The sequence below is a fragment of the Gorilla gorilla genome, chromosome 13 (assembly GCF_029281585.2).
Source record: "Gorilla gorilla gorilla isolate KB3781 chromosome 13, NHGRI_mGorGor1-v2.1_pri, whole genome shotgun sequence".
NCBI classification, from domain to species: Eukaryota; Metazoa; Chordata; class Mammalia; order Primates; family Hominidae; genus Gorilla; species Gorilla gorilla.
The window spans coordinates 118,560,096-118,587,533 of NC_073237.2; the positions used below are offsets into that span (position 1 = coordinate 118,560,096).

The 27,438-nt window shown below is 53.9% G+C and overlaps 1 protein-coding gene across 2 annotated transcripts; it reads right to left on the minus strand.

The window, feature by feature from the left end:
- Positions 1 to 914: 914 nt before the first annotated feature.
- Positions 915 to 27,360, minus strand: LHX6 (LIM homeobox 6). Of its 2 annotated transcripts, XM_031014528.3 has the most exons (10): positions 27,060 to 27,360; positions 25,811 to 25,882; positions 25,248 to 25,430; positions 24,770 to 24,891; positions 15,461 to 15,681; positions 12,621 to 12,721; positions 12,312 to 12,407; positions 11,944 to 12,118; positions 7,943 to 8,046; positions 915 to 3,115 (listed from the first exon to the last, which is right to left on the minus strand). In XM_031014528.3, exons 1-10 carry the CDS (start codon positions 27,141 to 27,143, stop codon positions 3,095 to 3,097), a joined length of 1,179 nt encoding a protein of 392 aa, XP_030870388.2. In that variant the 5' UTR covers positions 27,144 to 27,360; the 3' UTR covers positions 915 to 3,094. The 2 variants fall into 2 exon arrangements, with proteins under 2 accessions (XP_030870388.2, XP_030870389.2); XM_031014529.3 differs by lacking the exon at positions 7,943 to 8,046.
- Positions 27,361 to 27,438: the final 78 nt, after the last annotated feature.

Below are 27,438 nucleotides of genomic sequence, written 5' to 3' on the forward strand. Positions count from 1 at the left end.
TAAACTCATATATTTTCAAAGATACACATATATCTAAACGCTTGAAAATGGATTGGAAGAGCAGATGTATGAGGAGCAGAAATGGAATCAGGGATGGGAGATTTGAAAACTAGTAGAATAAAGAGAGGGGCCCTGCAGTCAGTGACTCATGTGCACCATGAGCTGAGGTTTCTGAGCAACTCATTTCTGTGCAGGGCCACAGCAGGCCAGGGAAGCCCCTGCATTCTGCAGGGCAGCTGTGCTCTCCACACCAGGAGCTTTGGCTTGAGCAAATGACTCTGCTGCTGAAAGAAATTTGACAACCACCAAAAAGATGCTCTCTCTCACTCCTCAGGTTATGAGGTGGTGGCTCTGGAGCCTCACAAAACCACTATAAGACCCAGTCTTGTGCAGAACCTGGGGCCCTGCTGCCCATTCCATATTCCCTTAACTTCACCTTATTAAATTCTTCCCCATCTTCCAAACTAGCTCCTCTGCACCTCCCTCCCTGCCCCACCCTCTTGCTTACCTATTCTGTGACCTTCTCATCTGATAGGATCCAGCTTTAATACCCAACCCCTTGGCTCCCACAGTATTTGCCAGACTGAGAGCTCCTCCAGGACAAGGTCTGGCTGGGAGCCCTTTCTGAGTGTGCAGAGCCAGCACAGGGCCCAGCAGAGAGTGTATGTTCAGAGACCGGAACAGAGGGCATCAAGCAGCCTGATTTCCTCCAAAGCTTAGATAAGAAGCAGGTGTGACTGAGTACTTACAGAAGAAACCCATCATCAGGCCTCCACAATCCATTGTTTACTAACTGGGAAATGGTACCCGTTTCCCAGGAAGGAGGATTACACTGTCCAGCAGCCCACATATTCTGGGAGCCAGGGACCTAAGCCCTTCACCAGAGAGCAGGAAAGAAATGGAATCCCATCATGTTCTGGATTTCAGTGCCAGCACTTCTACTTGCATTAACTTTATTACACAAATAAGACATTTACAAAGCACGACATGAAAGGTATGTAACAAAACAGACATTGGTTTTACAAAAAAAGTGCTTACAATTTTTTTTCTGTGTGTGTGTTTTCCCCATTTTTTGTATTTAAATAAATAGTCTTGATGGCCTGTACGTTCCCAGGCTGCTCTTAACAGGGTAGTGGAGACATGTTTGAACTGTAACATGCTACGGCCACATAATCCACGCAAGGAATAGACCCTGAGGAGAGGCTCAAGGCAGAGTGTGTTGGGTGACCCTGGGCAGGGCTTGGTTGGCCACTTACCACATGGTTGCCACTGGGGCCTTGATGATCAGGAGCAAAAATCAAAGGAAAGATTTGAGCTCCAAGGCCAGGAATTGGGCCCTGGTTGCTCCTGTTAATGTCAGCGCCTAGCACAGGGCTGGGCACAAGTTACCACTGACTGAGTGCTGAGCTGAGCTGTACTCACCACGTTCTGAGTGGTGCCTGCTCTTTGCCCTCAGTCAGCTGTCACTGTCTTTGGAAGGGAGAGGAAGCAGGTTCCCTTCTTAGGCTGCACCTGTGCCTACCCCGCCTGTAGATCCCAGAGCAAGAATGACCTATAGGCTTTCATTTTAAGTGCCAACATCAAGCATTTGAACTCTGAAACCTTATCCAGACTCAGTGAAATAGAGCTGCCATTGATTAGCAATGTCTGCCATGGGTAAAAACAGAGACAATGGCTGCATATGTACCATGAACTTGCTTTCCCTGTCTTAGAGTCTCCTTCCAAAAGCAACATAACAGGTTAACCACAGCAGGAAGGCGGACTTGGGCTAAAACATGCTGATTAGCAACCTCTAGTGGAAAATGCATCAGGACACCAGGTAGTTCTAGAATTACAGGATAAGCTTGGGACAAATGGGCATCCCCTGAAAACGTAAATCATGGTCGTGTGTAGCCTGAGCCCTTTTGTTTGGGGTGGAAGAGTTGTAGCAGGATGGATGTTATGCAGCTGTGTCTGGCCTCTGTTCTCAGGGGTGGGTGGGGCTGGCTCCAGGAAGTATTGATTGGGAAGCTCAGAGGCACCAGTTGGAATCCTGAGCTTGGCACACTCACCTAGGCAATGGGCACCCTCTCTCTGCTTAGAGATGGATCCAGGGTTAACATTCTGACTGCCATTTCACTGGGCTCTGTTCCCTCTCCCCTATAAGGGATTCCCCTTCCATTGAGAAGACCTGGCCCAAGCACCACTATGAGAGGTCAACAAGTGGCCAACAGGGGTCCCCAACTCTAACCTGTCCAAACATTCAGAAGAGTCATGGCACAGATCGAATACCATCGCTGCTATGTTTCCTACATATACGCTGGATAATTAGGTGGGGGTAGGGTCTCTCCCTGACCCCAAAGTTTTCTCTTTCCTCTCCTTAAAATGGCTAGTGCCTCTTCTGGTCCAATATGTCACTGCCCTCTCCTTGATTTCCAAACCAATGGGGGTCTTTCTTCTCCCCATTCCCTGTCTATCCCCGCTGCCTCCTAGTCTGGGCAGGCCTCCATCTCTGCCCTATTAGGCCTCTCAGGGTTGGTCACTGTCTCTTCTCTTTCTGAATTAACTTGACATAACCAGACAGATGGAAATGATAAAATTAGAACATAGCTTTCCTTTGGGGACATCCCACAAACACTGTAGAGTTTTCCAGACAAAAGCAACAGAGTGGATAACATTGGGGGTTGTCAGCTATTCAGAATTCAGAGATGGTTCCAAGGAAGTAGTAAATAAAGGCCAATGTGGGGGAAAAAACCTGTAAATGAGAAGGCCGTTGGCGTCGCACAATTCAATTCCGCCTTTTGCTATTGTAATCAGCTGAAGTTGAAGAGGACTCCTGTTTAAATGGGAAAAACAGGCTATTTCCACCCTGATTCCAGATTTCAGGGAGTTCTGCCTTCCAGGAGGAGGACTCTGTGGTGCTCCTGGTGGGTTCTGGTTCTCAGCAGGAGAGGGAAAGGCCAGGCCTCGGGAACCGACCTGGTGGTGGGCAGGATGGCGGACGGGGGTGGATGCGGAGGTGGGTGGATTCCTGGCCGCAGCTTGGACACTGGATCTCAGCGGCTGAGGGGCAGCTGTGGGGCGCCCACGGGCAGATGCGGAAGTGCCGGCAGCGTTAGTACTGAAAAAGGATGACCTGCAAGAGGACGGCATGGGAGGTGGCTGAGCTGGGGGCCTGCCCCACCCTGCTGCCCCCCAGAGAACCTCAAAGGCACAGAGAAGAAGGGTGGACTCAGGGCCCAGATCTGAGTTTAAATCATGGCTCTGTCAACTGACTTGCTGTGGGACCTTGGGCAACTCACTGCACCTCTCTGAGCCTGTTTCCTCACCTTTAAAACAAGGATGACAAAATCTCTCTCTGAGAATCAGAAAGATTCAATGAGATACAACAGCAGCAGCAAAAGCCTTCTGGGCATTTCACCCTGCACCTTCCGTGCCTGATTTCACGGAAGCCGCACCATAGCCCCGTGAGGGAGTTCCAATGTTCTATTTTACAAGGAGGGCACTCAGGCTCAAAGAGGTGGAAGCGAATGAGCTCATGGGCACACAGCGAGGAGGAGGACCTGGCACTGGAGGCCAGGCCTGGCTCACAGCAAGCTCTCCCTACCAAAGCACATTGCCTCTACCTTTCCAAGGTCACCGTGACCATAGTGGCTGACTGCTTATTACCCACAGGGCCACGGGCTAAGCACTTCACATGCGCTTAATCTTCACATGCACAAAGCCTAGAAGTGCGTGGCTCAGACACACTGGGTGCCCGATACACAGTGGGAGATCAGGACTGTCTGTCCCTTTCCCCCTCCCACTCCCACCTCTAGCACTTGGTTGACATCTCACTGCTGCTGACACAGCCAGTTCCCTGAAGTTCAGGTCAAGGATCACTGGCTGGCTGGTCAATGGCAATGTGTCATTTCACAGTAAAGCGTGAGGGGCATCTGGTGGGCATGACTACATGGCTGTTCCCTTTTCTGATCAGGAATGTTACTTGCCCAGAACTGGTTATCACAAGGAGGTGATGGAGGAAAGCAATGATGATGATCTCCATAATAGTGATCATGATCATAACCAACACCTGGGGGCATTTTCTGTGCACCAGGCTCTGTGCTGGACTCCTTACACACATTATGCATTTATTCTCTGCAGCAACCCTACGGAGTGGGAACTATTATTATCCCCAGTTTGCAGATGTAGAAACCGCAGCTCAGAGAAACTAATTGCATTCCCAGATCTCACAGGGGAGGTGGCAGAGCTGGGATTCCGAGCTGGCCTAACTCCAGAGTGGCCAGGGTGGGCATTCCTTCCCCACCCTGGCCACTGCTCCACTTTGGCCTCCAGAATGCCTGGCTTTTAGCCCTTATTAGGAAAAGCTCTCTCAAGAGTGGCGACCCTGGTAGGACCCTTCCCCTCCATGGGTCTCAGTCTCCTCCACTGATCAATGATAGCTTAGCCCTGATTTCTAAGAACTTTCCAAGTGTTGGATTTGTGGGATCAGGGGACACAACCAGGAAGAAATGTGGCTCTGGAACCTCACAGGCGTGTGTGGCCAAATGACGATGCGGTGGAGGCAGGGGATGCTCCCCTGAGTGCTCAGAGCACTGTTCTCCTGGCCAGGCCAGTGCTGGTCTAGATGAGTGGGTTCAGGGGCCAGCCCCATGGGGATGAGTCTCCTCACAGCTAGGCAGGCTCAGGCCTGGAAGGACTTGGAAGAAAGCCCAGACAATCCTGTGCTGGCCACACACATACCACACCCTGCCGCCCACCAAGCCCCAGGAATTTGAGAGTTATGGACAAGAAAAGCCCCTAGGAGCTGGCGGAAAGGCCTGACAGTGAGAGGACAGAAAGTCATGAAGGAGGGAGAGACACTTTAATGCAGACTTTCTGGATGTAAAGTTGGGGACACAGCCCAGCAAGGGAAAACTCTGGCTCAGCAGCCAAATCCAGAAGCCAGAAACTGTCTATAGCCAAATGTGACAGCCCCCAGCGTGGCTCATCCCGCAGGCTGAATGAGACAGAACCACAAGCTTAGCTGAGCAACCAGGAGGCAAAGGCTCCTCTCCAAGAACTGAGCCCAGCCCTCTGTATCTCCAGGGCCCATCCCTGCCCTCCATATAATGTCCAAGACCCTCTTTCCATGATCCTTTGTTCTGTGGCCCCTGTCGGCTCTCCCCACTTCCCTGGACCTCAGCCACACTGAACATCCCCCAGGGTCCCCTCCGGCCCAAGCTCCTCCATGCCTCTGGGCCTTTGCACATGCGGTTCTCTTGATGTGGAACACCCTTCTTCTTGTCCCCTGTCTCTCCCCTAGAGCTCACTGCCCCCTCTTCTGGGTCCTCTAAGGTCAAGTTTCTCGCCTACTCCAGCTGCCCATTCCCCTGCAATGTAACTGCCCACATCCTGTGCTAAGCCACAAGCTCCCTGAGGGCAGGGATCATGTCAGCTCACTTCTGCAGTCCCAGAGCCAGGTCTAATAGGATGAATCTCCTCCCACAGGAAGGGACAGCTCTGAGGCAGGTGGCTCTAGGATCCCGGCCAGTTCTGCCCATGCTCACATTGTGATTCTGGATGAGCACTGCTCTGTCTGAGCCTCCGTTTCTGCAAGTGTGAAATGGAGGTCATCACAATCACCCTCCCAGGGAGACTATGAAGGATGAGGTCGGAGAGAGGGCTGTGTATACAATGAAGTGCTGCACAAAAGGAAGTGATTACTGAACCGCGCAGACTTCAGAGTCCGACAGACTCGCTGCATCTGGACAAGTCATGTCACCTCTCGAAATCTGTTTATCTCTTTACAATGAGAAGGCCATCTCTATGTCCACAAAGTGGCTGGGAGGTGTGAACCAGATGCCATGTGAGAAGTAGCTGCCTTGAACAGAAGGAGCTCAGCAAACGGCAACTCTTCCTATGAATGTGACAGTCTCAGCGGCGATGGTGTTCCTGGGGCATGCTCACTCACTACAGATTCTGCAGGATTTTACGTTAGGCACTACCATTTATTTACAAATGTATCTGTCCAGGGCTGTCTGTACCTCCACACTATACACATTCTCCTGTGGTGCCTGGCACAGAGAGCTCAGTACATACTAGGTGTACTGAGCTCAATCAGGAGGCCCAGCCAGAGGTACCGTCCTAAAGGAGCTGTCCCCACCCCCGCTGCCCATTAGAATCACACAGGCTGAGTATTACACACGCAGATCCCTATATCCCACCCCAACAGACTCTCTCAGAGCGAGGCTTAGGAATCTCTATATATTTACAAGCTGCCCAGGTGATTCCGAGCACACCAAGACCGGGATCTGCTGAACTGGAGGGCTCCTGACTCCAGCCCTAATGCTCTGACCCTCTCCCTCTGAGGGACCGCCACACCCACTGACCTCCAGGGATCCCTGCTTCCTACTGGGTGTCCTCCAACCCAGCAGTCTCTGAAGACTGCTACAGTGATGTTTCTGCAGCAGGCCCTCCAGGACCCCACACTGCCGCAGCATAAAATACAGACTCTTCCACCTGGCAGCCTCAAGGCTCTCGCTTTCCTCCTCTCATCCTCCCAGACATGCCTGCCAACAATGCTGAATAGCTCAGGGTTCCCTGAGAGCTCTGGTATCTCATGCCTTCCCTGATGCCTCAGCTTTCAGGCCTGGTCTTAGAGGTTGCCTCTTCTGGGAAGTCTTCCCTGCCTCTCTCCTTTGCCCCCTTCCCCCTCCCCAGCTCCCATGGCTTCCCCTGTCACACTGTATTGTAACTGTTGGGATCTGCCTCCCCCTCCAGACTCTGGCCTCCTCAAGGGCAGGGACCACACTTTACTTGTTTCCACTCCTGGCAACAGACTCAGGGATGCTGGGCACAGACAAGACATAGGAAATGTCTCCAAATAAACAAGTCAGTGAATTAAAAAATGCAAGGTTCGGCCGGGCACGGTGGCTCACGCCTGTAATCCCAGCACTTTGGGAGGCTGAGGCGGGTGGATCACCTGAGGTCAGCAGTTCAAGACCAGCCTGGCCTACGTGGCGAAACCCCGTCTCTACTAAAAATACAAAAAAATTAGCTGGGCATGGTGGCAGGCGCCTGTAATCCCAGCTACTTCGGGAGGCTGAGGCAGGAGAATCACTTGAACCCAGGAGGTGGAGGTTGCAGTGAGCCGAGATTGCGCCATTGCACTCCAGCCTGGGCGATAAGAGTGAAACTCTGTCTAAAAAAAAAAAAAAAAAAAAAGCAAGGTTCTCATCCAGTCTCTGACTTTGAGCTATCTGGGCCTCAATGTTCCCATTTCTAAAATGAAGGGTTGTCTGACAGCACTGGCTTTCGCGGCTAACTGTGAGGTGTCTTGGAGCTGGGAGGGAGGTAAGGCTCCTCCTCTCTCCATGGTTTCAGAGCAGCTCCATCCACCTTCATCTGCATTATGGACAAGTTTAAACAAAGGGTTGCATTGCTTCAGAAACAATACCTTGAAGCCCTGGAATGGGGACAGCTAAGCACCCTTTTAGAAGTGCAGTCCTAAAGCTTGAGACAACCAGAAATCCTGGCTCCATCTGTGGAGGCCCTGCCAGTTGACCAAGGTCACTGGCTGGCCAGCTATCCCCGAACCCCATCAGCTCAGGATATTCACTCCCAACAGACAAGAATGAAAAGGAGAAACCAGTGAGATGATGGGAAGTGGGGTGATGAGTGATATAAGCCCTCCCTGGAACTTAAAGCTTGAGTAAAAGAAATTCACAAATCTAAGACAGAGAAGGGCAAACTGCCAGTGGGGAGCTGCAAGGAGGCCTTCGGTGTGGCCATGCACACAGAACACACTAGCAGCCGCCGCTCCAGTGACTGCTGTGGGGGTGCGGTGGGGGTCTCAGCAGGCTGGGCAGACAGGGTCTGCCACAGTGCAGCATGGTACCAAATGGTTAACAGAGGATGCTGCCAGAAACCCATCCCCAGCAGGGTGGCTCTGACCCACCAGACCCAACCTGGCTCCATTTACCTTCTCACCCCGGTTGGAGAGCGGCCCATCCATATCGGCTTTGAGGTGGACGGGGGGTGCGGTGTAAGGCAGCCGGCAGTGCACCTGCCCGCACTGTACCTGACCTGTGGACGAGAGGATGCCTTGGAGCTCATCCCCCAGGCTGCACACAGGATCCCACCTGCCCCGTGCTCTCTACGAACTGGAGCCCTGAAACCAGTTTCATCTCTGCCACTTACCTCCTGGGTAGCCCTGGGCAAGATTTCAGTAGGGTTGGTTGTGATGATCTTTTTTTTTTTTGAGACGGAGTCTCGCCTTGTTGCCCAGGCTGGAGTGCAGTGGCGCGATCTTGGCTCACTGCAAGCTCTGCCTCCCAGGTTCAGGCCATTCTCCTGCCTCAGCCTCCCAAGTAGCTGGGACTACAGGCGCCCACCACCACGCCCAGCTAATTTTTTGTATTTTAGCAGAGACGGGGTTTCACCATGTTAGCCAGGATGGTCTTGATCTGACCTCATGGGGTTTCACCATGTTAGCCAGGATGGTCTTGATCTCCTGACCTCATGATCTGCCCACCTCGGCCTCCCAAAGTGCTGGGATTACAGGCATGAGCCACCGTGCCCGGCCAATTGTGATGCTCTTTATAGTCTATAAAGAGCTATGTGAGAGTGAGGTATAACCATCTAGCTCACTGATAAACACTCCTAAATAAATATGTGTTTTCATATTCATGCGCATGCAAGCAAGTCTGTACCCTGCCTATTCAGGCCCTGCAAGCAAGGCTGTGCCCCATCTATTCAGACCCTCCCTCAGTACGTTCATATCTCTTAGGTATCACCATGACTTTACCCATGCCTCTTAGAGGACTCTGTACTCGTATGTCACCTCTCTCTTTACGACTGCAACCAACACCAACACCTATCTCCTACCCTCCCTGTCTTCCTCCCGGCTTTATTTTATTTCCTTAGCACTTATCATCTGACTTAACTGCATTTTTGTTTGAGACAGGGTCTCACTCTGTCACCCAGCCTAGAGGGCAGCAGTATCATCTCTGCTCAGTACAACCTCTGCCTCCTGGGTTCAAGTTATTCTCCTACCTTAGCCTCCTGAGTAGCTGGGACTACAGGCATGTGCCATCATGCCCAGCTAATTTTTGTATTTTTTGGTATAGAGGGGGTTTCACCATATTGGCCAGGCTGGTCCTGAACTCCTGACCTCAAGTGATCTGCCCGCCTCAGCCTCCCAAAGTGCTGGGATTACAGGTGTGAGCCACCACGCCCAGCATGACTTACTGCATATTTTTATTATTTATTTGATATTATCTGTCTTTGCCAACTAGAATGCAAGCTCCACGAGGGCAGGAATTTTTTGTATGTTTTCTAGATTCTAGATCTTTGTGGATTTCCAGCACCTAGAGTGAGGCATGGCATGTAGTAGGTACTCTTAAGTATGTGCTGAATGAATTTCTATACCATATTCCAACATCTAAAGCTGTTGGGGAAAGTCCACCTTTGTGTCGGATCCAAATTTCTCATGCTTCAGCCTGTTTATCACTACAGCGGAGAAGTCCATTGCTGGTCTCTTCTTTAGGCTTCATTCTCTTTGGTCACAGGGAAAGGGCATTGTAGAGACACTTACAACTGATATATAAACCGGGACAATTCACTGTGCCCTTCTGAGCCACAGTTCTCCCATTTGTAGAATAAAGGAGTTATATTAAATTGGGAGTTCTTCACCTGGGGTGTTCAAGGAGTCCATATACGACTTCAGATTACTTGGAAAATGTATGTACATCTGCATTTTTCTGGGGTCTGGTTCCAAAGCTTTTATCAGATTCCAAGCTCGAAGCCTCCAGGAAACTCTGTGTTCTGTGACTTTAGTTAACTGCAGAGCAAACTCTACAGAAAAACTCAATTTTCTGGGGTCTGGTTCTAACACTTTCATTAGCTTCCCAGCTTAAGGCTTCAGAAAATTCACAACTCCATGACTGTAGTTTACCATAGAGCAAACTGCTGTGGTGACTCTCAGTCAGTCATGCAGCAACAGGTGTAGGTGCACACACCCCCAACCTCTTCTTCCCCAAGCTGAGTTCCACCACAAGGGTAAGAGGAGAGGGCACCTCAGCCTCTTCTCTAAGCAGCAAAGACAGATCTAAGTTTGGTCAACAGAGTGTATGGACAGAGTCCTGGCAGGGACTCTGGAGGTCATGGCCCCAAGTCCAAAGGGATCATCTAGATTTCTTATTGACTCTACACCAAGTATTAGCAGGTAGCTCAGACCCCTGGTACTTATAGAGCCCCTGATCCTTGGCACCTTTAACAGGCTCTGTGCAGCCTGAATATAGTTATTGTTTAGAAAAGAAAGGGGGAAAATGTCGCTCCTATTGAGCAGATAGTTCAGAAATGGAACTATATAAAGAGACATGGTTTCCAACTGGCAGCCTGGTGCGAAGACAGGGCTCTGCACTCCTAGTTCTGCCAACCAAAACCACTCCCACCATCACAAGAGCAGCCAATACTTATGCGGCACTTGCTGAATGTTGAAGATTTTCAGTTACCATATTTGATGCTCAGAACACTGCTTTGAGATACTCTTGTCCTCATTTTTACAGATGAGAGAATGAGTATTCAAGAAAGCTAAGAAACTCACCCACTGTCACACAGCTAGTAAATGGCAGGGCTGGGATGTGAAGCCTGGCAATCTGACACCAAAGCCCACACTCGATCATTAAGGCATACCGGCTCCCACTAACTTACAGTGGCCCTTGGTTTCCTCATCTATTCAAGGAGATGGTGGCCTCTGATGTTTAGAGACACAGTCAGTGGAATATATGGCATATGGTCAGTAAGCAGCAGCTCTCTGTCTGATTTCCCTTCTTTTTCCCTCTTACATGGAGCCAGAGAAGGGAGGAATTGTGTGTGTGTGCATCGCAGTCATTCACATTTTTTTGGTCATGCCCAGCTTAGAGGAAACAATCGATGGGAACAACTTCAAAGGGAAAGACAATCTGTGATAGGCACCTGCTCAGCAGCAGATGCACTGAACACTCATCCTCCAGAAATCCCCGGGGCTCCTCCCTCACTCCTCCAGGTTCCCGCTCACAAGTCACTTCACCATGACCCGCTTGCCCCTGCATCTCCGCCACAGTACTCCCTGCCACGGACATGCCTGCTCCCTCCCTATTACTTTATCATCTCCACCATCTCCCATGCTGGAGCGCAAGCCCCAGGAGCACAGCAGCTTTGGTCTACTGTGTTCACTGTCGTATCCCAGTGCAAAGAACACAGAAGGCACTCAAGATATAGCTACTGAATGCATGAATGGTGTCTCACAACCCTGTGAGGCAGGCATTATTGACATCCCAGGTTACAGATGAGGAAACCAGGGCTCAAGGAGGTTAGGTGACTTGCCTAAGGCCTCACAGCCCTGGACACTCCCACCACACTGGCCTTCTGCTCCCCAGAACACACCCATGCCACGATGCTTTCTGGGCCAGGGCCTGCGTGCATTCCGTTCCCCCACTCCAGGTACCTCACTAAATCCTATCCATCCTTTCAGTCTCTGCTTGCTGAAAGGCAGCCCAGCCCCATCCCTTCCACCCTGCAGCATCTCCAGTCACTCCTACCCAGCACCTTTCCTACAGGAATCATCCCACTTAAAACGACACACTCATCTGCCTATTTTTCCATGCCCACCAGAACGCAAGCTCCACAGAGTAGGTACCTTTTCCAGCCTGTTCTCTCCCCAGTCTCCGGGCACTGGCACAGAGTGGGTGCTTTGAAAGCATTTTTTGAATGGCTGCTGAATCGCTTGCCTCTATGAAGGATCCCGCTCCACTGAGGCAGAGCCGAAGATTTGACCCTTCTTCCCCCAACTCCTAGATCCAAATGACTTCGGGTCCCGCTTCTTCACCCACGAGGCTCCCCAAGGCCCTCCACCCCACGCCTCGGCCTCAGCCGCCCACGTGCGCTCCTCCGCGCCCCCTCCCCGCAGGCCCAGGGGCTCCCGGCGCTGCGGTTACTTACTCTCAATGTAGCCGTGCAGGGTGACCATGCGCGCCCGCTCGGGGCTGCTGAACGGGGTGTAGTGGATGTCGTCGGACAGGGCGGAGGGAAGGCGGGACGGGGGCGCCCCCGAGGGCGGCACTGGGTGTTGCGGCGTGTGCTTTTTATGACGCGCCCGGCAGTTTTGAAACCACACCTGGAACGACAGCCTCAGCAGCCTCAGCCTCGAGGAAAAGAGTCGGACGCGCCGCCGGGAGACCCCAGGCGGGACTGCCTCGTCGCCTCCTGGAGAAGGATGGCCACGTGCACGCACCACCCTCCGCGCCGAGCCCAGCTACGAGCTCCGGGGCGTGCCCGCGGTCCCCAGGCCCCGCCCACCCCCGTCCCACCTGGATGACTCTCCGGCTGAGGCCCGTCATGTCCGCCAGCTTCTGCAGCGTCTGAGCGTCGGGGTTGTTGTCCTGCGCGAACTGCGCCTGCATAACCTGCGGGGCGGGGAGGGCGGTGAGGCGCTCGCACGCAGAGACTCCGAGACCCCGGCCCAATCAGCGGCGCCAGTCCACAGGCCACGCCCCAGGCAGCTGCGGCCCCGCCCCGCCACCCGGGTCCGGGCCGAGGGGCGGAGCCAGGAGACATTGTCGGCCCCGCCCACTTTCGGCCCGGCCCCCGCCCCCGCCGCCCACTGCTTGCAGCGGTACCTGCAGCTGTTCCGCGGTGAAGGACGTCCGCGCGCGCTTGGCCGGCTTGGGTTGACTGTCCTGTTCCGAGGGCACTGCCCCCTCCAACGTGAGGCCGTTCCCTGGGGGCGATAGAAGCAGCTGACCACGCGTCCCCATCTCTTCTAGTGGCAGCCTGGAAAGGACGGGGGTGGGGGGAGCTTGTCCCTGGAAGGGTCAGGAGCGGGAGTTGGCTGGGAGCAGGGATCCCAGGGTCCTAGTCCCTGAGCTCAGTCTTTGGGGAAGGGGTTTCTGAGCGTCCGCTTAGTACTGGACACTTCTTACACGACTGGACCACGTCTTACAGCCCTAAGGAGAGGTGGCGTTACCTCATTATACATGGGAGGAAACTGAGGCTCAGAGAGAAGGAAAGCGCCTGCCCTGGCCCTTTCAACTAGAATCTGAAAGCTAGCTGACCCTAATGTCCCAAACTGGGCTCCTTGCTGGCGAAACTGGGGGACACCAAAGGCTAGAGGAGATAGGAAGCAAGCGAGTAACGGAACTATGCTCCTAATTTTATAAAAATGAGCGGAAGGAAAAAAGGTTGTAAGAATATACAACAAGGTGTTGGCAGTGGTTTACTTCCCAGGAATGTGATTATGGAAACTTTTTACTTTCAGTATTCCTGTAACTTTTGAGGTATTTAAAAACAATCATATGTTGCCTTACTTCTGTAAGGTTTAATTTTGTTAACTGGAGTATATGTTAGATATTCTCTTTCCACTCATATTACTTTTACAGTCATACTAAAACACTAACCATATTCCCATTTTATTTTTAATACTTCATTGTTCTGAATATCCTCAAAATCTCAGAAAATTTCCATAAGCACAAAGAAGAAAATAAAAATCATCAGTAATTCCAGCACTCAGAAATAACCATTGTTCACAATTTATTGTAACTTTTTAATTAGGAAAAAATTATGTTGAAGGAAAAAAGCAAACATTGTAACATACATGGAAAAAATCTGAAAAGATACGCATGAAAATATGAAGGAAGGCAGCATTTGGAGCAATCGTTATTTTCTTCTTTTTGCTTACCATCTTTTCTAATTTTTCTACAATGAACGTGTGTGTCTGTGTGTGTGTGTTATGTTTAAAAAGTGAAACAGTAGCCAATACTGAGGGCTGATCAGTAAGAGAGATCGGAGGCCCCAGCTTTCAAGTTCCTCAGCATGTTAAGTCTGTGGACAGGTGTGGCTGTGAGAGCTAGGATGTAATTGGCAAGGCTGTAACTACAGGTGGTCCTGGTTGGACCATGTGTGGAAGGAGCCTGTGGTCGCTGATGGACCACAGTGTGGGAAAGCTCTGACTCCTGGGTTTCCATCCCAGCTCTACTGCTGACTTGCTGACCACTGCAGATAATTTCATTGCCCATCACTGCAGATAAGCAGGCAGCAAGTGAAACCCAAGTTCACTAGATGCCCCCTTAGACCCACTTAGTCCTGATCCTGGCAGGAGAAAATGATGGCCCTGGTATGCCCATGGCCAGGAACACTCTAGCGGTCCCTGACTAGTCTCCAGGCTGGGACCTAGAAGTTGAGGCAGGGTGGTTCATACTCCTCCCCAGAAAAACTGGGGATTGGGCAGACACTCTGTGGTATTAATGTCCCCTAGGAAAGCAGGCAGGGCAAGGATTGGTGTGTTGGTTTTTTAGATGGGAAACTAAAACAGAGGCAGCTACATCCCAGAAGCCTCCTTGGCTTTATGAGATCTGATTAAGGTGCCCTAGAGCTTAGGGCCAAGGTGGTATGGTATGGTATGGTATGGTATGGTATGGTATGATATGGTATGGTATGGTATGGTATGGTATGGTATGGTATGGTATGGTATGGTAGTTAAGAGGCTGGGCTTTGGAGCTAGGCAAATCTACTAGTATGTAATTTTTGGCAAATCCTGTTTCTTCTTCTGTAAAATGGGGCCGTGCCACCTACTTCCTAGGGCTGTTGTAAGGATTACATAAAATAATCCCTGTTACAGAGAAGTTAGCAGCTTTCACAGACCCTAACAGGGAAATTAGAGAAAGAGTCCCTGCCTCTGCCCACAGCCAAGCACTGCCCTTTCCCAGCTCCATCCCATCTGTGACCCTGTCCCCAGGATCCCTGGAAGACCTGGATCTTGTTCCTGGGCAATCTGGGGAATCACAGTGTCAGAGCCAGAAGAGATTTAGGGATCATTCTAGTCCAGTATCTGTCTTGCACAGATGTAGGGACTGAGGCCCAGAGAGAAAAGGAAACTTCATATGTCAACACAGTATGGGAGAGCCTGGTCTCCAGACTCAGAAACCTGGTCCTTTCCCCTTATAGTTAGAGACCCTGGTCCAGGATGAAAACCCTTCCTCAAACCTCTGGCTTGGAGCTGCTAGGATAGGAAATGGGAGAATGGGAGCCAAGTCATCTCTCCAGGACTGGCCCAAGCCTGGTCCCGGGCAACTGGAGGGGATGAGCCCCCAGGCCAATGAGAGCTGTCCAAAGGTGGAGTAGGCTGCCTGATTATGAGAACCATCTCTAGGGTTCACTGAGTGCCTCCTGGCTTTACAACACATCAGCTAGCTCATCTATCTTTGGGAAGGTGTTCTGTCGTTAACGCCATTTTACTGATAAGGAAACATAGTTGCAAAGGAGGGCAGTGACTTCCCACTCCTAAGCAAAAGATCGACCCGGAAGTGCAAGATCTGTTCGCCGCCCCACCCCTACGCTGCCTGCGGGACTATACCGGGAGGGCCCAATCGGTAGAGGAGTGTGGGTGGTTCCTGGGGTGCTGGGGTGGGGTGGGGTGGGAAAGGGCTGGGGGCAGAGGTGCCAGGAGGAGCAGGTTGGGTACCGTTCTCGGCGGCCCTCTTGAGGTTCTCAATCATGGTGTCGTAGTGGATGCGGCAGAGCACCTTCTCCTCGACCAGGCCGAACTCCTCACCCGTGGACAGCTGGCGCTTGCACGAGAAGCAGGCGAAGCAGGCCAGGTGGTAGGCGTTGCCGCGAGCTCTCCGCACCCAGTCGCTGGCGTAGATCTGTCGGCCGCACCGGGCACACTTGGTCCCGAATCGGCTGCAGGTCGAGAGGACAGGCACGGGGTGTCGAGACTCAGACAGGCCAACCTTCCTCCTTCCACCACCCAATGGCCCGCCAGCCCCCAGGCTCCTGGCCTCTAAGTCTTCAACGCAGGCATTAGCCTTAGCTTGGACGCAACAACACTCTACACCTAGTCCCACCTAGGAGATGAACTGGTGGGTGATTTTTATTTTCTTCTTGGTGTTTTTCTGAATTTTCCAAATTTTCTACGATGGTCACTTATATTTGCATATTAATTTGTTTGTTAAAAATACATCACAAGTTAGAAAAAACACAATAATAGTAATAATAGGCAAGTTGTTGAGCACTTACCACTTGCCCAGCAAGATTCTAATTGTTTTACATTGATTATCCCAATTAATCCTCATTTTGCAGGTGAGGAAAATGGGGACTAGAGAGGTAAAGTAACTTGCAGGAGGTCACACCGCTTGCAATGATAGGAACCCTAGCCATCCTGACTCCAGAGATGAATATAAGCTATAGCGCCAGCTGTACAGAAGTGCAGTTTCTTAGATGAGCAGACAGATAAGCACTTACTGGCTTTGTGACACTGGGCAAACTGTTTAACTCTGAGTTCTCGTTTTCCTTGTCCTGCACTGAACTAGATGACAACAGCAATGACTACTACTGTTTGTTTAGTGCTTTGCAGTTGGCTAAGTACCCAGCAAGACCCTCTGGAGCCTGTGACATTCTATTAATAATACCAAATGTTAAAAAGACAAAAATAAAAACAAAAAGCCCGGATCGAATGCCTTCTTGCCCCTTAAGCCTTCCTTGATTCTACGACTTCTCCTTCTCCCTTCTGGTTTTGTAGTCTGGCAATTTGGGTGCAGCTGCCTCCAACACCAGACTGCAAGCCCCTCCAGGAGGCAGCAGAGTCTGGTTTACTCCATCCCAGAAGTCAGCCCAGGGCCTGATCCCAGGCACCAGGGAAAGTGTGTTCTTTAAAGTGGATGACTCACCTGTGACTCTGTCCCAACCCTAGCAGCCTGTTTCCTCTGGTACACCCTCTATTTCAGAGAATGGTGCCACCACTTACCCAGCCCCTGAAGCTTGAAAATCATAATCATGCACTCCTCTCTCTCCTCAACCCCTCATCCAGCCAATCATCGATGCTGTTGGTTCTGTTTCCCAAGTATCTCTGGGATCCATCTCCTTCTCACCATATCCACTGCTGCCCTCCTAGGCCAGGCGCCCATCATGCAACCCTCACTGTCAACCTCCTCCCCGGTCTCCCTGTTTCCAGTCTCGCCCCTGCCAACCCATCCTCCACAGAGCAGTCAAAGCAAAGTTTCCAGCATGCACATGAAATCCTGTTTCAGCCTTGCTTACAATCCTATGGTGGCTCCACTCTATCCTCAGGATCTGGTCCAAAACCCTTGGGGTTTGCAAAACCCAAGCGACCACATCCTCTTCAGGCCCATCTCCTCCCTAACCTTCAAGATATGCCGCCCCACCATCCAGGCATGTGTCCCAGTCAGCCACAATGGAAGGTCACTCCCAGGTCTTTATGGCCTCCTCTAAAGCACTTTCCCACCCCCAGGCCTTTGCACTGACCTACCCTCCCCCAGAGTCCCAGGGCCCCCTGCACCGCTCTCTCAGCGCTGACCACACTGGTTTGTAAATGTTTCGTTTCTGGCTCTTCTCTTCCACCCCTTCCACCTTCCCAGAGTTGGGGGCCCGGGTTTGGGGGTGGGGGACCAAGAAGATTTGCCTCTGCGTCCCCAGGGCGGGCACCACTCCACCCGGGGGAGCATTCGGAATCGCTTGTGTGTGCACGGAGGAAACAGTCCGGCGAAAAGGCTCTGGTTACAGCCTGCCTGCCTTGGCAAATTCAAGCAACTGTCAGTTGAAAAAAACAGCGTTGGGTTGGACTGAGTGCAGGAGCCCACAGGCTTCTGCCAGTCTCCGCTCGCAGATTCAACCCCAACCCTACTGTCTCCAACGAGGAGCGCGACAGGACCCTTCCGCGGGCGGCGCGGTTCCCTCAGGAGGCGCAGAGCACCTTCGTTGAGTCCACCGCTCCCCTAAGCACAGGCGGTTCCGGACCTCGGAAACGCGGCTTCCCCAGCGGAGTGCCCAGCCCAGCCCACGGTCTCTGTTCCCCGTCCCGCAGTAAAGGGGAGAGGAAACAGCTTTGCCCGACCCAGCCTACTCCCCCTCGAAGAGCCGACCCCGGGTTCCGCCACCCGGCTGGTGGTATCCGGATTGGGAGCACTTTCTGGCCTCTGAGGGGAGGCTGGCTTCCGATTATTTGTGCTGCGGGAGGAGGGGGAGGCCAGCCGCGCTCAGAGACCTTACTACGGGCCGGGGTCCTGGGGCTCAACGTTGCGCCACCTCGGCTTCGTCGCAACCCGGTGAGGTGGGGACTCTGGCATCCGGTTTTCATACGAGGAATCGAAGGTTCAGAGCTGGCGAGTGATTTGCCGGAAACTCCACAGGGTATGAGGCTGGGGTTGAGACCCCCTCCAAGGTGCAAAAAGTACCTAGAACCTGCGGAGCAACTGGACTGGCAACGAGGAAAGCTGGAATCCCGCATGGATGAACAGGAAGCGGGGCTGGTCTGGCAGCGCCGCGTCCTCACTCCGGGCCGCTGATTCTGGAATCTCCAACGCGCGGAGCCAAGGGCCCACCCTCCTGGAGAAGGCGGTGAGTGCGTCCTCAGGGAGCGGACAGAGCCGGAGCAGGAAAGGTCATGGCCATCAGAAGCCGGGCAAGAGCGGCTGAGCCTTCCGTGCGCTTGGCTCGTGGGATTCTTTCCCCCTTGGCCAGGGACACGTCAAAGACTCTCCGCGCACCGCGATCTTCCTGTCCCGCGAGTCCCCTACGCCCGATTCCGTTCTGTGCCTACACAGGTAGGTCAGTCACAGTGTCCTCATACCCTTGGTCCGAAGTAGGCGCCGCTAGTGAACGCTCAGCAACTTTCTCATGCTCCGCGTGTCTCCCGAAATGCTGGAAGCTGTCCCAGCTCTAGGATCCTCCTGTGCTCCTCGTGGCTCAGCTCAGTTTACGAAATCGTCCTCGCGCCAGATCCTTGAGGTGGGGTTAGGGGGGATTATGTAGGTTTGGTTGCATTGCAGACTGCCCTGCAGCGTGTCCCTCACCCAGGACAGGAGTCAGCAGCACGAAGGGCGCGAGGAGGCTCATCGATCCAGGCTCTGACAGAACGACAGACTCCTTCCCAGGCGGGCTGCGAGGCCGGAGCCACCGGATTCCAGACACAGCGAAATCGGCGGCGGAGACAACGAAAGTTCGAGAAACAGATGTGCAGGAACTGCCACCAGAGCACCAAAGGGATTAGGGGGTGTGTCCACTGACACCCCAGCCTTGCTGTGAGGTCCGGGCCTTGCGTCCCTGGATCCCGGCGTGTGAAGGGCCTAGGTGCAAAGGATGCGCGGCGCTTTGGGGAGAGGTGTTACTGCTCATCCTGGCAACTGCTAAAAGGAGTAAGGTGGGCGTCGCGCACCGCAGTGCCCTCTACCCCCTGAAAGGAGAGCAGAGATATCTGGGTACTCGTGGTTATATGAAGGGAGCTCTGCGCCCTTGACCAAGTCAGACTCACTTTCCCAGCCTACTATGCTGGATACCTAGTAAGCGCTTGGTAATTATTTGTTGGATGAATGAGCCTCAACGAAAGAGCCCATCTGAGTTTCACCTCGACCCCTTCTCCCACGATTAAGCTACCCCTTTTCTGTACAAGGAAACCAAACCTCAGAGTGGAAACGCCAATGTTAGTTACCAAGCTATTGAGCCGAGAGGCCGAAACTCAAACGGGGGTTCACTTATTTTAGGTTCAAGACGTTCTTGAAGGCTTTAGATCCTGTGAGGCGAACAAGGTGGGTTGGAGGTGGGGCCCTACCTATTCTCTCTGCTTCTTCCCTTCTAGGTAAACCCGTAGGGGAAGAAGCCAGAGGGGAAAAAAAAAACCCAGAACCAGCAATTAAGAGGTTAAAACGACCGCTTCTCTGAGGTCCCGGCCCCGAGGCTCCTCCCCCAGCTCCCCTCTCGGCTCCCCCAACATCTGTCCCCCAACAGCTGGCCGCCGCTGGGCCGCTCTCTGCCGCGGTGGGGGGCCTCTTCCCGCTCTGCGCTTCCCCTGGGACCCTCGCTTTGCGGGAGGGGGTAGGGTTCTCCCGCTGGAGCCCGCGACAGAGCTTGGGCTCAAGGCGGAGGGCCAGAGAAGGCTAGGGGCTTGCCTGAAGTCGTTTGGGCCTAGCTGGGAAGAGGAACTTTAGCCTCCAGGGCACTCACTGAACCCCCACCCCCATAAACAGGAGGGGAGGCAGTTAACCCTTTACTCCCCACTCCCATTGTCAGAAGGCAGGAGGGCCAGGGACCGCAGTGACCTGATATTGACAAAGGTGCTCCATTCACACGCCTCTGAGGTCACTCCTGCCCAAGTGTTGCAAGATCACCCAGGGAGCCACGCATCAGAAAACACAGCGGGCGTGGCAACCAAACTGGGCAGGGACTCTTAGGATCAGCAGAGAGGGGCCCCACGATGCATAGACGGGTGGCTGATATATCTCACCTATAGAAGAGTATGGGGGTATTTAGGGGCAGGGATGGTGGAGCCAGGCAGCTATAGGGCTTATCTAGTCTCTACCACTTAGCCGTGTGACCTCATCTCTCAGGGTCCCAGTTCCTCGATCCCACCCCCACGCCACCATAATGTGGGATTATGAGAGTATCATACACACAAGGTGGACCTGAGAATTAAATGAGATAAAGCAGGTAAAGGGTTAGCCCAGTTCCTGGCTTAGACAAGAACTCCATACGTTATGATGACTGGTGTCCTGTGTGACTGTAAGCAATGGCACTTTCCCAGGACATTAGTCTCCCCAACTATACAACAGGCATGATGTTCCAGCAGGCTGGGGGAGCCAGGTGGGCACTGCAGATAGGGCCATGCCCTATTGTAGGGCAGCAGCTGCAGGTATGTCTGGGGCTGTGGTTGTTGGTAGCAGGGGAAATGTGAATGTCCCGGAAAGGAGCACTATTTTTCCTCCAGAATTTTCTTCCATTTTTGGAAGAAAACAGAAAGAAAAATGGTCTTCACAAAAAGGTGAAGAAATTAAGAGTCCTATCACATTTTTCTGGTGGTATTTTTTTTCCTGCTGGGAATCTCAGGGAGTAAGGGGAGGTAGAGATCTGGATAAACACACAAGGGTTGGTAAGGACCCTGTTTAGAGTATGAATTGGAGAAACTGAGGCAGAGTCCAGTGGCCTGGCCAAGGACACGCAGCCAATGAGAACCAACCTCTCCCAACAATGCAAATGAGCCAGGAGCAGCACTGGACCTCCATGTCTTCTCTAAGCTTTGCAGACCCTCTCCCTGGTGAACTTGGAGTTCCTTCCTAACCTTTAATTCCCTGAGCCACCAGTGCTAGCTCTGCCAATGGAGACTGAAGGAGGGTCTATAAGATGATGTCAAGGAGGGACAAGGTGGGGGATAGAACCTAGGTGACCCTCTTCCCTGGGGAAAATGCCAGAGGTTAGAGGACCATGGGATCTCCATGCTCCCCCTCCATGGGGCCTTGGCCACTCCCTTCCTCCCCCTTGCCCCGTTGGGAGCTCTTGGCCTCTCTCTGGGCAGAGTGCTCCAGTCCACATCCTACCAGACCCTTGACCCCGGGCTTCAGGAAACAGAAGCCTAGAGAATCTCAGCATGTGACCCCTCCCTGGGCCCCAGCTCCTTAGAGGAAAATTCTGCCTCCCACGCCACCATTCACACTCTCTCCAGGAAGAACTTCCTCATAGCAGCCACCCAGAGCTTGGGCTGCAGTGCAGTGCAGACAATAGTCCTTGCCTGGCACTCGACTGGCTTTTTCTTTCCCTTTTTGTGGGTTTTATTATTTTTGTTACAGGTGGGACTGCCAGGGATGGGTTATGCCTGCAGGGGGAGAAATGATCAGAAGAGCCACAATTCTACCCTCAACCCAGGGAATGTGAGCTTTTACTGCCTCCATTTTCTTAACCAGAAATCTGGTTTAGTTTTGCTTTCAGGGCTCTTGTCATTGGAAAAAGATTAGTGCTCAGAACCTGCAGCCCAGAAATGGCCCAGTCCCATCCCTCCAGGCAGGCTCTGCTGCTCAAGCTGCGTGGGGAAATGCCATCATGGGCTTGTGCCCAGCATCCACCCTGCCAATGATGACAACAGTGATAATCGAGGCATTCATACCAACCACCATTTAGGGAGCCTTTATAGAGACTTCCCCCCAACAGTGGCCTCTTTGGCATCTCTGGGAGACAGCCTTGGAAAGGGCGAACTAAGGGCCGAGAGAAGCAGCAACTTGCGAAGGTCACTACTGGCCAGACTGGGCCCAGTCTCCTGCCTCTTCCCACAGTGGCTGCACACCCTACTCTCTACCCCATCGCAGTAGGAAGAGGACTCCAGAATAAGGGGAGGCTCTGAACAGTGGAGTCAAGATCCGTGTTTTGACTAGTTTCAAGGTCTAGTAAAGCACAATATCCAAGGAGGCTCAGCCCAGCATGGGCGTGGGCTAGGGCTGGAGAATTAGAAAAGAAATTTGGGCAAGTAGTGAATAAGATTGCCAAATCTATTGTTAGGAGAGCCAGGAGAGGTGTCCTAGTGGTGCCTTAGTCTATGGGAGAGACCCAGACACCATTCTGCTGGGTTCCCAAGCTGGCACCTTGAATTTAGTAGCTAATGAATCCAAGGAGCCCCCAAGCATCATCTGGCATGTTTTTTTGTATGTTTGTTTGTTTGTTTTTTGAGACAGAGTCTCTCTCTGTTACCCAGGCTGGAGTGTAGTGACGTGATCTTGGCTCACCACAATGTCCGCCTCCCAGGTTCAAGTGATTCTCCTGCCTCAGCCTCCTGAGTAGCTGGGACTACAGGCACGTGCCACCACACCTGGCTAAGTTTTGTATTTTTAGTAGAGATGGGTTTCACCACGTTGGCCAGGATAGTCTCGATCTCCTGACCTTGTGATCTACCAGCCTTGGCCTCCCAAAGTGCTGCGATTATAGGCGTGAGCCACCACACCCGGCCCATCTGGCATGTTTTATACCAACTGGAGTCAGGCCTAGAGCAGGGAGGTGGCTAGACAGTGACTGTAACCTCCATTTCCTGTCCTGGCCAAACCAATACTCAGATGGGACAGTGAGAGGAGACATCACACTCTGGTTACACACCATTAACCCCTTTCTGACTACACACACACACACAGCCGTCCAGATTCACAAATACATTCATATCACCCCCTTCATCCCTCAGTGCCTGGGTGGAGGCCCTTAAGCAGGAATGCCCCCTCAGAGGAGAGGGTGAGAGTGGAATGATGGGATTTCAGAATCCCCTCACCTCACCCTCTCACCTCCAGATCCTACTCCAGATGTAATCCTGTCCTCACCACTTTGCATGCACGTGCATGCACACACACATGCACACACACAGTCTCAACATTCACATACAGACACCCACTCTTGACACCCACACATGAACTAAAAGAGAAACGTTGGTCCATAAAGGAACACACATGCTATCTACATACCCCCAACCCTGCCCAGTGATGCTTTCCCCAGCACTACTGCACAGATCCCAGACAATACAGACACACAGGCACTCCTTGCACACTGAGTCCTAGGCCACTTGGTTGAGCTGCCCCTACCCCACCCCAGCTGCACACTCTTCTACATCCATCCCATAAAGAAAGAGTCCGTCTCTTTAACCATGCTTCGCATGGTTTTTTCAGAGTACCCTTGCCCCAAATGCTGCCAACCTCCCCCTGGACTCAAGATCTTCTCTTTCCAGATCCCTGGAGGCTCAATGCCCGTGCACAGGAGGAGATCGCCTTCCACCATATTCCCTGACTCCCAGAGGCTCTTTCTAGGGCAGGGGTCTGGCCAGGAAGACTGAAGCCATGACGTCTTCCTGTGCAAGGATAGGAAAGATGTCTGTGGGTTGGAGGGTAGTTATAGGGAAGCAGCTTTCTCCACTTTTTGAGAAAGCACTTGGGAACAAGCATCCCTCTCAGGAAGTAATTCTCCACCATTCTCCTCTGATCCTATAGGCCTGGTGGTCCAAGCCTCAGGCCGGTTGATGCCTCCCACTGGGATCAGCAGACAAGGCCATGACCCTGCAGTGACCTCGACCCAATAATCAGGTCAGGTCCGGGCTTCATGGCTAGAAGCGAGGCCCAAGCGAGTGGCCAAGACGCGGCAGGACAGGAGGATGTGCCCGGCTGCTCTCCGCTGCTGGACGCGGCCTGCAGTACGGAGAGCGCAGCCCGGGGTAATCCCACTCAGGGCTCCGGGTGCCCAGTTCTCCCACTTGCCATCCTGGCGGCCCAAAGGCAAGGCCTAGACCCTGGAGAGGCCAAAGTAGGGCCAAAACAACAGCGAAGCTGGGACTGGAACAGGCGCTGGGGGCCTGCGCATGACCCCAGACTCAGAATGCGACACTCCAGTGACGCCGGGGAATGAGTTGAGATGGAGCCGAAGACAGAGGTTGGGGTTCAAGACGAGGCGCTTGGGTATGGGATCGGATCTGAGAAGGTTGCGGCGCTGGTGCTTTGGGCTGGACCAGACTCGAACCCAGAGCGGAGCCAGGGTCAGAGCCAGGGCAAGAGTCCGGAGCCCAGCTCAGCGTCCAGCCCGGGAGAGACCCCAGCATGAATGACGTCCGAGTAGGGTTGGAACTCGAAGCCCGAACGCACTGGAAATGCAGCCGGACGACGGCTGGGATCCGAGTGGGTCCGGGCCAGAAATGGGGACCTCAGGGCTCCACCGAGGCGCTCGAGGTCGGAACTGAAGCCTGAAACTTAGGCAGGACCCGAGACAGAGCCAGAGACGATACCGAAACCCAATGGACCGCGAGGACCGAAGGCAGATCCGGGGCGCAAACCTGTGCAGGCACCGGCGCGCTGCCTGGAGCTCTGGGTTCGCGCCGCTGAGCGCCGGCAAGTTGGACCAGCGCTGCGCGCCGGAAGTGCACTCGGAACGCTGGGGTTCTGGAGGAGAGACCACACGCCGCAAAAGTGGCCTCCGAATGCGCCCGGGGCCTGCCCTCGGCGACACTGCTGGCTCGGCGGCCTCAGCCTACCTGAAGTAGTCCATCTTGCAGAAGATCTCCTTGTTCTTGATGTAGCAGCTGTTCTGCTGCCTCAGCGACGTGCGACACACGGAGCACTCGAGGCACCGCACGTGCCAGATGAGGTTGTTGACCTGGGGAGGGGGCGGGGACGGAGGTCGGCTCGGCGCGGGCCTCTTTCACTCCGGGCCCCAGCCTTCCCGGTCCCATTTACAGTCAGAGGCGCTGAAGCTCAGAAGGTGCATGCGATTCCCCTATTTTTCTCCCGTAATACTGAGACTCGGGGAAATGGAAATAACTCTTCTTATTTTTCAGACGGAACCCGGGGGCTCAGGCAGACCCTAAGTCTTGCCCAAAGCTTCGCAGTCGGGCAGCAGTGGAGCCAGGATTTGGAAGTAAGAGGACCTGGCGCCTGCGGTGCTTCCCTGCAGTCTCCTGCGCTGCGTCCCACGCCCCGACAACACGCACGCAACACCTACCCCTGTCTCACCTTGAGCAGATATCGGTCCAGGATCTCGAGGCCGCAGCTGGAGCAGATGTTCTTGCCTGCAGACGGCACGGAGGAGGCGGCAGAGGGCGGTGAGCAGACAGATGGCGTGCTGGGCGTACATGGGGAGGCCTGACCCTCGTCCTTGTCCAGAGCTCCTGCCAGGGCCTCGGCGTCAGACTGAGCCTGCGGCGGGGGAGAGAAGGAGAGAGGAGCGCTGATCCGGGCACCCAGAGTTGGGGCTGCCTTGGAGACAAATCTGGGGCCCCCGAGCACCAACTGACAACGAAATCTCCCCGGGACGATGCGCCGTAGACTGAAGGACAGGGATGGAAGGGCCTATTGGAGAGGGAGGGACGGCCCCAACTTTTAACACGCGCATTCTGGGTGCTGGGAGCGGTTAAAGCCAACATTCCCTGCCGGAAAACCGAGGCTCAGAGAGGGGCGGCGCCCGCCGGGAGTCCCCCAGAGCGTGAGCAGCGGTTCGTGGCCGGAAAACCTGGCCAGGTCCCCAGGGCCGGGCCGCTGGAAGACTGGGCACCGCAGGCAGGGCCAAACGGACTCACCATGGCGGGCGGCGCGGTCCCTTCAAGACAGCGGGTGGTCGCTTTGCAGCCGGACCCTGGCTGGGCCATCACCTGGGGGAGGGGGGAGGGAACGCAGGCGGCGGCGGCTGCTGAACTGGCTCCGCGCAGCCTGAGCCCAGCGCCTCCCCGCGCCTGTTATATAAACCGGCGCCGAACAATGAGTCCTAACTTTGTAGTGGGCATTTAAAGCCCTTCCCCACAAAAGCGGTGTCTCTCTAATGAAGCAATTTGAATTTGGATTGGATTTTTTCCCTCTCTCTCCCCCTCTCCCTGCACTTAACCCGTGGCTCTTGAAGTAATCGCTTAGTTCCCTTGCAATCCAAGCCTCTGAGGGGGGAAAAAAAACACGCGCACACACACACAAACTACCTGCAATTAGAAATTGTCGTGAATGCCCAAGATAAGAGGTAGCCAGAGTGTCAATTCCAACTGTCAATCAGTGAGATCCATCAGGCCGCCCAAAGAATTGCAAATTTGATTTTTTAATGGTAGTAATTAAAAATCGAATTTTTTCTCTCTCCACCCCCCCCCCCCCCCCCCACTCCCCTTCCTCGCTCTCTTCTCCTCTCGGCACAAAATGCAAAAAGGAGAAAAGAGAGAAAGAAAGAAAATAAAAAAGAGATGGGTGAGGGGCGGAGGGTGGTTGAAGAAAATAAAACCCCGAGCGCGGTGAGCACCCGCCCGCCCGTCCGCCTGACACGCGCGGCGAAATTGAAGCAGCTATATTGACACGGATTCAGGCGCCTTTCGAGGGCCAGTCGGAGGGAAACCCGGGGCAAAAAGGGAGCGAGATCGGGGGCGAAACGGGACCAAAAAGAGAAAAGAGAGGCGCTCAAGGGGAGGAAAAAGCACCCTCCAGCCCCTCGGCGCGCCGGGTACCGGCCCCGCGTCGGGATTCTCAGCGCTGCGCCCGCACAACCCCCGGCGCATCGGCGCTATCAGCGCCTATTCAGACGGACAATACCGGCCTCGCCTCCTCTTGATTCGCCTGTGTCTTTACTAAATCGCTTTTTGAGAAATTCCTCCAACATTTGCATAATGTGTTCCCGCTTTCCGCGACCCCCCCCCCCTCGCTCGCGCGCGCTCCCACACTCACAAGCACACACTCACAGGCGCACCCTCGTACCCCTCCTTCCTGCAACTGCCCGCCACCCTGCTCAGCCCGGCTGGGTCCCCGACCCTGCCCGACCCCGGCCCGGGCCGCTCACCCAGTCGTTCGCCGGCTCACCTGGTCGGTGGCGGGGCCGCCCTCGGCCGGCAGCCGGCAGCCCTCGGGCAGCGCCGGGGCGGCGTTCTCATGCTTCCAGTACATGGGCCGGGGAACCTCGGGCTCAGCGGGCGCGCAGCGCGGAGAGCTGCGCCGAGGGGGACCACAGCCGCAGTGGGAGCAGAGGCTGCTGCAGGAGCAGGAGGAGAGCCGAGGCGCCGGCCCCGCCGCCCCGGGCCCGGCCCCAGCCCCCGCCCCCGGCCCGCGCGCAGCCCCGGCCTCCCTGGCTGCTGCCGCCGCTGCCTCGGAAGAAGGTCCCGACAAACTTGGAGAGGCCCCCGCCCCCTCCTTCTTCTCCTCCTCCCCCTCTTGGTAGTCCTCCTCCTCCTCTCCCTCCTCC

Coding starts and splice junctions, on each gene's coding strand:
- LHX6 (XM_031014528.3), bottom strand. CDS start 27,143: ATGTACTGGAAGCATGAGAACGCCGCCCCGGCGCTGCCCGAGGGCTGC. Junction 25,883..27,059: donor GCGGCCCCGCCACCGACCAG/GTGAGCCGGCGA, acceptor CCCCTCCCCCAG/GTGATGGCCCAGCCAGGGTC. Junction 25,431..25,810: donor GGACCGCGCCGCCCGCCATG/GTGAGTCCGTTT, acceptor CCCCCGCCGCAG/GCTCAGTCTGACGCCGAGGC.